We start from the raw sequence: 13703 nt of genomic DNA, 5'->3' as shown, positions 1-13703 counted from the left end.
GTGCCGCGCAAGCACTTTATCACTGAGCTATATGCCCAGCCCTCATACACAGCATTTAGTCAGTATATACTAAACTCTGGAGAGTAATAATTGGGCCATTATGCATCTTTTGGACTAAATGCCTCGCTCTGATAGAGAGAAGAGGGTGTAACTGTTGACTGAACTGTTTTACTGGTTCCAGTGTTATTCAGCAGGGACATTTGTCACAATTAATGGTTTTGCCAGTGACTATCAAACCAATTTAATGGTCAAGTTTTAAGATATGAATCTAATCAATCATGCATATATTTTGGTGACTATCACAACAAACTGAGTGTTTTTTGTTTTTTGTTTTTTTTTTTTTTTGATGGGTTGGTATGAGAAAATGAAAAGGAGCTGCTATGTATAAGAACGATGCATGCTTGTTAAAGAGGCTCCCACGACTGCAGAACTTGGAAGGACTGCTAGAAATAACCACCGCACAGGAGAGCCGCGGTGATGTGGGTAATACATTAACGTCGGTCATTAGAAGCCATCGACATGGGCGTGAGCAGACAGAGCTGATCACCCATCCCCAGGAGATGTTAGGGTTCATCTCTAGCTTTCCAGACTGCTGTAAGCTCAGATTGAATGCTGAAACCAAGTGCAGTGTCCTGTCAACGTTCCTATGACGAGCTGAGCAGCTTGCAGTGACAAGAATGATTCAAATGAACATTTGAGAGTCTAAAGTCAGAGTGAAGAACACCCTACGTGCACTGTTACAAAGGGGCCGGTCCTCCCCATAGTGGACACCACCTCAGGCTGCACAGGCCAAGAGTGTCTCCATAACTTACAATGCAAGTTGCCACTGAGGGTCCAGATAGAAGGTCAGAGGCTCGATCCTGTCATTCTTAGCAAAGTGTAAGCGCTTGGGTAAGAAGGGTTTCAGGTAAGGCCGGAAGTGCTGGTTTGGTTCTCGGCACTGATGGAGCAAAAGGCAAACAAAACGAAACTGTTATTCTCACGTCATCTGGGGCAAAAAAATATCTTGGAAATCCCTTCACTTCCGGTAGGGTTTCTACTCTCAAGCATCACCAGCCTGACCGGAAGACACAGCTGTGTGCAGCTAGGAAACCCATGCTTCCTGCTAGTTGTGGGACTTGAATGGTCATTGCAACCTTCATTGGGAATTAAAGCGAGCCAAAGACCTAGGATTCTTCGAGTGTCACCGGGTCACAGTGAGGCTACAACTAAGATGCTTATTCCACATGCTTGCTAAATGCAGCTATACAGAATTCTTCAATACTTAAACTGTATCAATATGAAACATTTATATGTATATATATATGTCATATATAATGTCATAAATGCGTAGACATATATATTTCTTTACAATGATATAGAAATATAGATATAGAGATATATAGAGATATAGATATATTGCTATATAGATATATACTGAAACTAGGACAAAGATATATTTTTAAAATAGATACTTAGTATAAACCAAATCAAAACCAAGATTAGAGATGTGTAGCACAGTGGTTCACCATGACCTATATCATACATAATTCCAAGAATAGCAATAAAAAAATCAAGATACTCACAGAAAGATTTTTTGCAAGGGCTTCATAGTTAACTGAAGGGACAAACAAAAGAATTTAAAGCTGATGACAGGCTACAATTAACAGAACAAGCAATGTAACATGCACAGTGTGATATTGTTTCACTCAAACCGATCAGGAAGTACCAGTGCATTCTTCTTTCCCTCTTTTTGAAACAGGATCTCATGTAGCCCAGACTGGCCTCACACTCATTATGTAGTGAGGACGTCTTTGAACTTCTAATCTTCCTACTCACAACCCCGGACCACAGGCATGTGTCGCTACACCCAATTTATGCTGTGCTGGGGAACAAATCTGGGGTTTCCTGCAAACTAAGCAAGTTCCCTGCCAATGGGGCTACACCGGCAGCCCCCAAGCTGATCTCAAACAGTTCGTTTGTTACCTCAGAGCATGGCCGCTGAAAAGAGCAGACAAGTCCTTAGGCACCACTCTGTCATGATGGCCAAGAAACAGTGTCACACCGCCATATAAAAAGGAAACTACACTGTCTGTCGGCCCATCACCCTGTGCAAACATGCTTGCCCACGCATCCACCTGACTCCGCAGCTGCTTGTCCACCCATCCAGATCTAGCATAGCTCCTTCGTGTAATAATAAAAATATGTGTTTCTGATACATTACAGAAAGTACCCAGGAAGACATATTCCAAACCTAGCAGGCTGCCTCTAAAGAGAAGAAACAAGCTGTGATGTAGAGAAGGAAATAAGTTTTTCAAATGAAACAGACACAAAGGAGAAGGCAGGTAGATTAATGCAAATGCTGGACTTAAATGTGGGGGGGGTCCATTAGACTTTCCTAGTGTAGCTGGGGCTACATATCAGCAACCATCTAGTTTTCTGAAAGTCTCTTTAGTTCTGTCTTTAGTTACATAGAATTTGAGAAAATTACCAACACAGAAGAATTCATGCATATGTATATAGATAAATCAATGCCCAGCATTTGCTTTACTTTGGGAGATCTGGAGTCCTAACAGGAATGATGATGTGGCTAAAGATCAGCCACATTCCAAACACTACTCAGGATGTCAACCTCAACCACCCTGTGCCAAATGCCACCTAGGAAAATGACAGTCAACACATTTCTAACAGGTTAATAACCAGGGACAGTGTGCCTCAGAATCCCTGAAAAATGCTCCTAGGGCCTTCCTTCAGATACTGCCATTCTCAGATGGCTACGTCACTTACAGAGTCATGCAGTCTCTGTATGTCACTTTCATGAACTCCTGTATATTGTCACTCATCTCTGAATTAATATAATGCCTAATACAAAGCGAGCTTCAGCTAATTATAAGACTACTATTTAGAGGATGACGATAGCAAAATATTCAACTGTCTCTGCTGAAATTCACTTCATTGCAAACTCCAAACTTAACCCAATTTTGATAATTCAGACACATTCATATTTCCACTGCGCAATGATATCAAAAATAATCCTATCAAAAAATATACACAAAACCAAAGCTGGAAGTCAGAAAAGGAGCCATGGAGCCCAGAGACAGCTATGACATGAGCTTGATGTGCAAAGTAACACTTATCTTTGAAAATGTCTTGGCCGTGTGTGTTCCAATGTGGTCGAGACAGAAGATGAGATCGCTTGTCTCTCTGTGTAAAAGGTGCTATTGCTTTAGGGAATTATTTCTCAATAAAGAAATCGATCGCCTACAAGGGTGAATAGTTTCTGCTGCATTCCTCTTCATAACAATATTCTACAATGGTGGGTATTATGATGGAATGCTATTATTTAATGTTGGAAATGTCTCATAAACAGTGTATAAAACTTAACAAGCAGACTATATACTGTAATATGGAATCATATTAAGATCCCCTAATAGCGTCTGGCCCCAGATTATATAATTGGTAAGTGGTTGCCCTATCTTCGCTCCACTGGTACTCAGTACAGGACATCTGTGTGGAGGCTTGATGATGCTTTCCTACGGCTGGCACAGACTAGTGTAGAGGAATATGTTCACTCTGGTGATATCTAAAGTTAACAAATAGCTTCACTCACATGAATAATAGGTCTCCGGAACATCAGTGGGTCTCAATCGAGCAGCAGGTCCATACACAACTTTAACATTTTTCACATCCCCCAAATACTTATTCAGGTACACATACTTCTTACAACTGCCTTGTTCCATGCCTGGAAGAATTAAATCACAAAACATGTTGTAATGTGACAAAAGAAAATAACATATAAAGCATAATTTTTTTTTCACTTCCAGAATCAGTTTTTGGCTCTTTCTTATTATTTTATTGAGACAGGGTCTCTGTATATAGTCCTGAAACTCATTACATATGCCAGGCTGCCCTTGAGCTCATAGAGATCTGCCTGCCTCTGCCACCTGACACCTCCAGGATTAAACTGATTATCTAGACACACAATTTAGTACTCATATAAGTAGATTCCCCAATAAGACATAGAGTGTCAGCTGGGTACACATTCTCTCTATATTTCTCTTTTTAAAATGTTTATTATTTTTATGTATGTATGCATATGTGCATGTGCATACATGAGTGTGCACTTATACATATGGCATGTGTGCAGGTACCCACAGACAACCAGAAGACACAGATCCCTGGAACTGGAGTTACACATGGTGTGAACCTCCTGATGTGGGTGTTATAAACTGAACCAGGTCCTCTGCAAGAACAGTTAACACTTCAATCACTGAGCCTTCTCTCCAGCTTTCCCACACTTCTCCCATTCCTTCATTCCCAAATTTGGCATTAACTGTATGCTCCTTCCTCCTGATACAATCACCATGTGAGCATAACCGATATCTTTCCACACTTAAAAAGCACGATGTACCTCAAGAACACCTCATATTAAACTGGAGTATACTTCTGAAATAGGAGATCCCTTAGCATACAGTGTTAGGACTGTTTCCTAAGGCAGCATTCCACAACTATTTCTGAAGCAAAAACAAGTGATACTGACAAAGTGAACCAGAAAGTTTATGTGCTACTTTCTTGTGTAGGTAGGACTACTTTTTGTAGTCCCAAAACTACAAAAAGTAATAATCATGTGGTGTAAAAATTGCACGCGGGGACCAGTGAGACAGCTCAGCTGGAAAAGGCACTTCTACAACCCTAACAGCCTTAACTCTGTCCCCAGAACCCATGGCAGACGGAGAAACTGACTTTTAAAAGTGGTCCTCTGACCTCCAACAGCACACTGTGGTGCAGTACGGGCACAAGTAATAATTGAGTTAAAGCTCTGAATAAAACGTGCTGTGAGAAACTCATAAAAGTAACATGTTCCACCTCCAAAGTCAGATTTACCATATAAGACGAATTTAAGAGATGAGAAGTCTGACATAGAATCTTCTCAAATCGAAGAAAAGTCAGATAGGTTATGGCCAGGCTCACAAGCTTCTTTAATGGTATGCTTTACCTGCATTTTATATTTAAAGTATTTTCCCTAAAGAGTGCCCATAGGAAATCATATTTAAAAGTAAGAAGCTTTATCTACAATATTCAGTAAAAAAAAAAAAAAAAAACAAAAAAAAAAACCAAAAAAAACAAACAAACAAAAAAAAAAAACCCAGGAACCCAATCGAGCCAATTCTTTAAAAAACACTGTTTAATCCACAGAGTGAACACATGAACTCAGATTACCATGATCTGAAATGAGGATGAGGTTCAGGCATTTGTCCAAGCCCAGGTCCTTCAGACCATCCATCAGCAAGCCAACCATCTGGTCAACCTTCTGCAAGGCCCTGATGACCTAGGAATGGCAAACAGGAATGGTATGATGTACTCCATGCTAAAACTTTCTACATAATCACAGTCTGCTAAAAGGAAGAGAGGGAGAGAGGAAGGAGGGAAAGAGGAATGGAGGGAGGGAGGGAGGGAGGGAGGGAAGGAGGAAAGGAGGGGAAGGGGCTGTTGATAAACTATGATAAATATACATTAGACTAATACAGGTCAAGATCATGAAACATCTGCCAATAATTAAGAATCACATGGTCCAGATTGTGCATGTCCTCAACTGTATACTCTGGGTTTGTATTAACTAGTCCCTCCCTGAGATTCAAGTATCAAACTCAGACTAGCCCCAGTTAAACCAAAGTGATGCTCACTCAAGTTTGCAGTGCCCGGGCAGAAGCCAGTGCCTTCTTAATTACCATTGCACTCGTCACTATCAACCTCATCTTCAACTTCTGCATCATTTAAGCGGTCGCTATATGAGTGCAACGCTTCCTGATTTCCAGAGGGATTGGGATTAATCCACAAATGCTTCATGTAGTTCTGTTTACTTTATAAACAAAACAAAACAAAAAACCTTACCCCCTATTTCCTTACAAAATGAACCTACTTTGCACATTGCGATTCCCAGGCTACAGAAGGATTATGAGTTGGGGGAGCTGTGCTTTCTGGCATTTCCTTTTTCCTCGTGCGTTATAAAGCCACACAGAGAAAGTCTCGCCTGTATTCTCCGTATCTTCACTTACATATTCTATACCTCGAACTGATACGAGAGAAGATCCTTCAATATGACCCTCCACTCACAGAGACAGCCAAATGACATGGATTTTAAGTTGTAAATATTAAAGCAGTTTTCAGGTGCCAGGAATGCTAAAAGAGTTGAATATAGTTGGTGAGTATGATTTGAACAGTAAAGGGCTTCATCCAGAACAAGAACACATTAGGACAAAAGCAGGAAAGTAAGAAAATCAGGCAGGGTTGCATGGATATTAATTATGTGACCTAATAAACAGTTGTTTTGTTTCAGCCAAACTGACCTTGTCTTGTCATGAGTCTTACATACTAGTGAAATAATATAAATTAATAAGCAAAATAATGAAAATCACACTGGCTGCCTGGTCAATTGCTCAAACCACAGCAATAGTCATCATGGGAAGAGTTTCTGTCGTCCTACTGTGAGATACCAGTCTAGTGATGTGTCTCCGTAACCCTGCCTCCAGCAAGGAGAGAGTCGGACTTGGTATGGTGAGGCTGCTATCTACCCTGGAGCTGCTGGACAGAAACAGACCTGGCTGAGGACGAATATCCCTCTTTTGTCTGATATAAAAGCAACACGAAACAGTATCTACTCTTTCAAAGGGTTCAAGTTTGTGCCAGGAATGGGGCAGTCAAACAAGGAAAGATGGTCTCTTCAGAGGCTTAAATTCAAGTGTGTGTGTGTGCGTGTGGGGGCGTCTGCCTATTCCTTACAGTTACCTTTAACAATCATCTTGCATTTACACCAAGGAACACAGACATGGCTACCCAAAACAGAGTTCATAGTGAACACAGCAGACCAAGCCTCCACCTGGACATGCGATAAAGAATCCTAAAGACTCATAAACTATCCAGCCTCCGCTACACCTGGGCAGGGAACTAGTAGAAATGTGGGGTGAAGGTTTAACTACCAAGAAGGACAGTGGGTTTGTAGTCTGTCTTCTGGAGGAGAAAGGTAATAGATCCAACAACACCTCTTCATCTTATGTCCCACAGGATTCCCTACTCCTTAGTTTCTTTTTCCATTCACATCCCAGGCCATGGGAATGAATTCACACATCAGCAGAAAACAGAACAGGGATGCGGGGAGGAAGAAGTTCGAGCCGCCTTGGGTGCCGATGCTCTAGACCCCACGGCCTGGTGATGGGAACTCAGAAAGCAGGAAGTGTTGCTTTAAGCTATGGTGACCCTGGCCAGGAACTGTCTGTGTTTGTAAAATGTGGGCAGGTTGAACAGGACACATTATGTTCTTTACTCCATAGGGGACTGGTTCCCCTCTCCTGTGTCACAGTAACTGACACAAATGATTATTGTTTGCCTGGTTCTTCCCTTTGATTGTGTCTTTCATGTTTTCCAGACCCAGATCTCTTATAAGCATGGCTCACAGGCAGGACAGTGTCTTCTAAGAATAGAAGAGGATATTTTCACAGAAATTTGGAGTCTTGGATACTTAAAGGCTTCCCAAAGAGCACTCAGGTTTGAAAGCAAAGAGAGATATAAAGGTTATGGAGAGAAGATATGAGATTCAGAATTGAAGACATGAATTAACACAACAGTTCAATGTAGCACTGTAAAAAATGTAAGCAAAACCGGTTCTCTCAGCTCTTGTTTAAATTGTCCCCTCTGATTATGTAAAAGTTTTATGTAACATTCTTTTCATAAAAAAAACCATAACGTCTTACTTTCCAGAAGTCACAGTACCTTACATACTGATCTTGAAGTCCACTTCAAGATTACTAAGCTTAATGAAGTGATTACAGATAGGAGTGAACTTACCTCACTGCTGACTGGTCCATGTGAATGCCCTGAAGAATCTGGTTCTTCTAAATACAGAGTGTAAAAGTGTGGTCTAAATCAAACAGTATCAAAATGTAATATTTTACGAACACATTGAAAAACAGAGTGAAAAGAATAATTCAACAGTTGATCCTGATTAAAAATCCTACAGCACTGGGGTGACATCCCTAAAACTCTGAGAAGCTGTTTACAAGCTTGGGATTCTTCAAAATGAAGCTGTAATTGCTCACCAGTTTCTTTGGATAAAAGTCATCAGAGCAAACAACATTTTTGTTATAGTCTGTATAGAAGCACGTGACATCTATAAAACAAAGCAGCCTTTGTACCAGAAACTGTCTACATACCTTTCATAGCTAGGAAGCTGTAGCCACTCAAGAACAGTTAAAATCCTTTCTTCAAATGGTACTGACCTAAAATTGAGGGTAAGCAAATGAAACCAAATCTACAATAACTATATGTCAAATGTAAACATTTTTCTCATTGGAAATAGTAGTGATGCTAGAGCAAGCAGGGGTGTCTGCTGTATTTGAAATTATTTATGACTTATTTGCCATCCTAAAATTCCAATATCAGGAAACCAACACAGAACTGCAGTTCAAGGTCTATATAGAAAGACCCTGCCCTGCAGACTCCCCCACCCCATGACCCACACAGAGGTGTTCTTTCCAAACTTAAATTTGCTTTTCCAATGACGACCAAGATTTAACTTTATACAAATAAATGTGAGTGGGATTAAAGATTGTTTCTTGACTTCTTTTGAGGATTCCACATTCAGGTAAGAACGGCCTCTGTCACACAAAGAACTGGTGTCTTGGAAGGAGTGGCCCGCTGGTGACTGGGAAGCAGACAGGGTGACAACAGACTCCAGTCCTCTAGGTAACTTTTCTTCAATGAAATTAGTTCTGCCTCCTCTGGTCACTGGGTTCTGTTAACATAGTCCTTCCAAAGCCTGCTCACCCCACACACCACCAGCTGAGCCCTTTACTACATCTAGGCTGCCCCTCATGGAGCTGTACGTTCACCTAGGCTAGCAAGATGTTCAAAGACCACTCCCTCTATGAAATAAAAACCATGGTGAGCATCCGAGACAGGAACAAACCTCATACTCTCCTTTAGTGAGCCACACAGAACACACAGTACCATGAGCTGACCAAGGAAGGATTGTCCTGTGCTAGTCTGGAATTTGTGACCGTTTTTGATATTCTCAGGTAAAGTATATCATATGACTCTTTAATCATAGATTTCAAAAGTATAAAAGAAACTACTTTGGTAGTTTTGCTAAAATCAGTGAAAGAAAATCCTCGCTAAAATGTCTGCATGGTTTTTGAAAATCAACCAGAGAGGCCATCCTCATAGGTCCTTGTGTTAGAGAGTAAATATATTAAAGTAATTTAGAAATGGAAATACAGAGACACAACAATCTTTTTTTTAACAACGTTCCAGACTCCACCATGACGTAGCTCTTACCTATGCATTGTTTATGTTGTGTCCGCCATGCAGGAGCTCCTGCTTATGAATTCTTTAAAGCACCCCTTCTTTTCTTCTCTTGTTCTTTTACTTTCTACAGTTAAAATACATAGCACCTCTGCACTCAGAACTGTTTCCACTGCGATCTCTGTGTCTCTGTCTTTCTCTCTCCCCCTCCCTCCCTTACTCCCTCCCTCTCCTTCCTTCCTGCCTGACTTCCTTCCTTCCTGCCTTCCTGCCTGATTTCCTTCCTTCCTTCCTTCCTTCCTGCCTTCCTTCCTTTCTTCCTTCCTTTCTGCCTTCCTGCCTGCCTTCCTTCCTGCTTGCCTGACTTCCTTCTTTCCTTCCTGCCTTCCTTTCTGCCTACCTGCCTGCCTTCCTTCTTTCCTGTCTTCTTTCCTTTCTTCCCTCCCTTCCTCCCTCCATCCATCCCTTCCTTCCTTCCTTCCTTCCTTCCTTCCTTCCTTCTGTGCTATTTTTCATTTATTTTATTTGAAACAAAGTCTGATTATAGACTCAGCATGGTCTTGTACTCACATAAACTGGCCTTGACCCACTTTGCCACCTAGGCTTGCCTGGAACTCACCGTCCTACCTCAGTGCCTTGCTACAGGAATTACAGTCCTGCACAAACATGTCCAAAATTACCTCATTTAAAAAAAACAAGCAAAAAAAAAAAAAAAAAAAAAAAAACCAAAGCAATAACAAAAACACTACCCAAAGATCAGAACACATCTTGCAAATGATTCTATAAACTTTTCATCTTATTTTACTTTCTATTCAGCACCATCTAAAACTCTCTAGAGAAGTTCTTACTCCGGTCTTTAATTGAGTGTCTTTCAAGTGTTGGGACTCAGAACTGAATGAAAGGAGGAGTAAAGAGAAATAGAGGTTTTACTGTGTTAGCAAACCCAGGGACAGGTCACCTCCGCGTACCCATTATACACTTTGTAGATATCTGGTAGAATCCCATCAATTTCCACGTCTGATCCTGGCCAAAAGTATGTGCCTGACTTGACCCCCTGATGGTTAGCGGTGACCCAAATCTGGCAAAGAGAAGGGAAGGGAGTCAGATGGTAAAGATATTAACCCTCTAAGGAGACAGAGAACTATACCAGCACATTCTTCTTCAGTGACAGTGTTTTCCAGGTCCAATAGTTGGGATACTTTAGTCATGTATACAAGATATGCTATCAAACCATGGTCAGTAACATTTATATCCCCTTAGCATTACTTTCTATTACTTTTAAAAATTAAATGTTTAAAAAGCTGAAAATGTGAATTACCCTAATTTGGTTATTATGCAGTATGTACCCACATCAAATTATTACACTATGCACCATAAACACATAAAGGTCAGTAACAAATAATAAAAACTATCATGCCAAACAACTAGAACTTCAGGAGAGAAGGCTCAGGCTGGGGAAAAGGGGAACTTGGTACAACCCAAATCTAGCCCTCAAGTAAACTGTGTAATACGCACACACGAGACCGTCAACAGTTGCCTGAACTACACAAGGAAGATCAAACAGAATTCCTATGGAACCATCTTATTTTTCTCTGGTTAAAATAAGTACAAATAATGAACTACTTTAGTAGCTACAACGAACAGCTTACCGGCTGCCCCTTGTACCACAAAGGGTTGAATTTCTCTTTACTTTTGAGTGAGAAAGAAGCATTCATTTTAGGATCATACATCTTGTTGTCAATTATTCCATGGGATTCTGGGTAAAGTCCCTGAGAAAAGATCAATTGCAGATTATACCTCACATTCCAAAACAAATTATCTCATCCTCTTCTGAAGTTGAATTACGTATGCCCTTGAACAGTGCGCTTCAACTACATCTTCCTGGTACAAACACAGAATGCTTGGATGCCTACTCACTGTGACGATGCTGTAATGATTGGGAAACGTCTTTGTAGGGTACATAGGCCTCATGTTTTTAGTGTATGTTCCACAGTTTTCTACACAGAAAAAAGAAAAGAAACAGACATTGCAATTGGGTGTATCATGTAAAGTAATTATCCCAGGATGCAGATCAAAATTCAGAATGAGTCAAAAGTAACACAGCTACTACACATTTCATCTTAACAATGAAATAACGTGGTTTTATTTCTCTCTCTTTCCCTCCCTTCTGTGTAACCCAAGCTGACACTGAGTTTGGTGTGCAGCAAAGGAAACACTAAACTGCAAGCTTCCTGCCCTCACCTCTCCAGTGCAAGGATTATACCTGTCCACCATTATGCCTGGTTTATACAGTGCTGGGGACTGAACCCAGAGCTTCATGCATACTGGGCAAGCACTCTACCACCTGAGCTTCATTCAACTCCAGACCTTATAGTCTTTGTTACAAAAACAATGAGCAAATTGATTAAGCCAAGTAAGCAGCTATCCTGCAACCATCAATAGCCTGAAGAGATGGACAGACAGACAGGTAACAGGATGCTTGGAAGAGCCTGCTACTTAGTGTTCAAATAGATAAATATCAGTAAGGGTGAGGGAAAGTGGCTGCACTCTCTGCTAAATCTGCAAATGAAAACAAAGAAGCCCCAGGAGTTGAGGTGACATTGCCCCTGGCTATAGAGCACAAACGGGCCACCCACGGATGAGCTTCTTAGTTATTTGAAAAACAAAAGACAATGTCGAAGGGAACTGAGGAGTCAGATACTGTTGACACTGTTCTGGTCTAGCCCTGTGTCTCACTCTTCCGCACTGTCTACTCTTGGAGGAGGAACATACACTTGATGACCCAGCAGTTGAACTGTGTTATCTGAAAGTGGTCCCCAGATAGGTGTGTGTCTGCATGCCTATGACTTTCTTATGGCCTCAGTCATCAGACACAGAACCCCAACACTCTTGGTTACTTCTGCTTAAACTGGCTAAGCCTGGATTGGTTTAAATGTCACATATGGATGCTGATAGCCATACCACAGAGACAAGTCTCAGGAAGGGACAGAGGGCTGGCTCATATCTTCCAAGTTCACAGGCCTGGTTGATGCCAAGTGACTTATGAAAACATTATCTTCCAAGCAGATATTTAACACTGAAAATTTTAAATTACCCCAGCCTAATGATACATATATGCATTTACTGAGAGCCATTTTAAGGTTTAAAACAACAATGTATTTGTCTAGGAGATACTTTAGAATTCCAGAAGAACACTGCAGTAACAATGCCTATAACCTTGGTACTTGGGAAGTATAGCCAGGAAGATCAGGAATTGAAGGCTACCTTTACACAGCAAGTCTAAGGCTAGCCCAGGTTACATAATATGTTGTCTCAAAGAAAAAAAATTTTTTTGACCCAAAATGATGACAGAGGATAGTTGTCTACACAATCTGTATATTAGTTTCCAAAATTGTCAGCTTTTGCATTTTAATAAGAAAACTCAGGAAGTAAGTAAATATTTTCCCAAATTCTCAAGAAGAGTAAATACGAGTAGCCATGGTCAAGGGTTCAGATACTAGGACAACCAATAAAGCTAAAAGTATTTTGGGGAAAGTTTCCAAGATTTACAATATCAACACTAGTGGTCTCAAGTTTACCGCCTTGCAATGGAGAAGTTCTGTAAAGCAGTGAGAGGCTTCACAGTACTTTTCCAGAAACATCCCCCTCCCTCATCCAGCTCCAAAGCCGTGACCCTTCAATACTCAGCTCTGAAGTTACTCACTCAGCTTGCTAATGACAGGAAGAAGTCCACCCCAGGTGTGCAAATATTCAGCTCTGAATCCATCCAAAGAAAACAAGAGAGTAGGGGGTGATTCAAACCTGGTAAAGAGTAAAAGAAAACTGTGTAAAGAGACAAAATAAAGACACATCCAGAGAAGATGCCCTCTCCTTGGCCCTGCCTTCTACCTGGCTCCACCCTCTCCCTGACTCCACCCTCTCCCTGGCTCCACCCTCTCCCTGACTCCACCCTCTCCCTGACTCCATCCTCTCCCCACACCACTCTCTCCCTAGATCCACCCTCTCCCTGACCCCACCCTTTCCCTGGCTCCACCCTCTCCCTGACCCTACCCTCGCCCTGGATCCACCCTCCCCTGGCTCCACCCTCTCCCTGGCTCCACCCTCTCCCCACCCCACTCTCTCCCCGGCTCCACCCTTGAAGGTTTTTCAATGACATCATCATGCAACTGAAGTAATCTGAAAAGTCATCAAGAACGGAAGAGAACGTCCTCCACGCTTTCTTGTTTGTATACATATTTTATCAAGGAGTAATTCACATGCATGTATCATCAATAATATTTATAAAGGATCCATACTGTTATGAGCTACAACAGAGAAACTTCAATCATAGTTCCTGCCATTCCACAAGTTTGGTAAAGTGGTACTGTCATAAGATTTTCATACTTTCTAAGAAACGAAATTTGACAAATAAACTACCTTTTCCCACT

The 13703-nt window shown here is 41.2% G+C and overlaps 1 protein-coding gene across 2 annotated transcripts in view; it reads right to left on the bottom strand.

The window, feature by feature from the left end:
- ENPP1 (ectonucleotide pyrophosphatase/phosphodiesterase 1) overlaps positions 1-13703 on the bottom strand; it is a gene marked incomplete at its 5' end in the record, with an annotated part of 57797 nt that overhangs the window by 11849 nt on the left and 32245 nt on the right. For both annotated transcript variants that reach the window (XM_080929137.1, XM_080929138.1), the window contains 10 exons: positions 813-940; positions 1566-1597; positions 3590-3721; positions 5200-5308; positions 7822-7894; positions 8187-8252; positions 10245-10354; positions 10926-11045; positions 11194-11273; positions 12980-13077. In XM_080929137.1, the coding sequence (XP_080785263.1) occupies positions 813-940; positions 1566-1597; positions 3590-3721; positions 5200-5308; positions 7822-7894; positions 8187-8252; positions 10245-10354; positions 10926-11045; positions 11194-11273; positions 12980-13077 (948 nt within the window). The remainder of the gene's footprint in view (positions 1-812; positions 941-1565; positions 1598-3589; positions 3722-5199; positions 5309-7821; positions 7895-8186; positions 8253-10244; positions 10355-10925; positions 11046-11193; positions 11274-12979; positions 13078-13703) is intronic.

The sequence above is a fragment of the Micromys minutus genome (assembly GCF_963924665.1).
Source record: "Micromys minutus genome assembly, chromosome: 15".
Classification (NCBI taxonomy): domain Eukaryota; kingdom Metazoa; phylum Chordata; class Mammalia; order Rodentia; family Muridae; genus Micromys; species Micromys minutus.
This window is presented reverse-complemented; position numbering and strand designations above follow the sequence as displayed.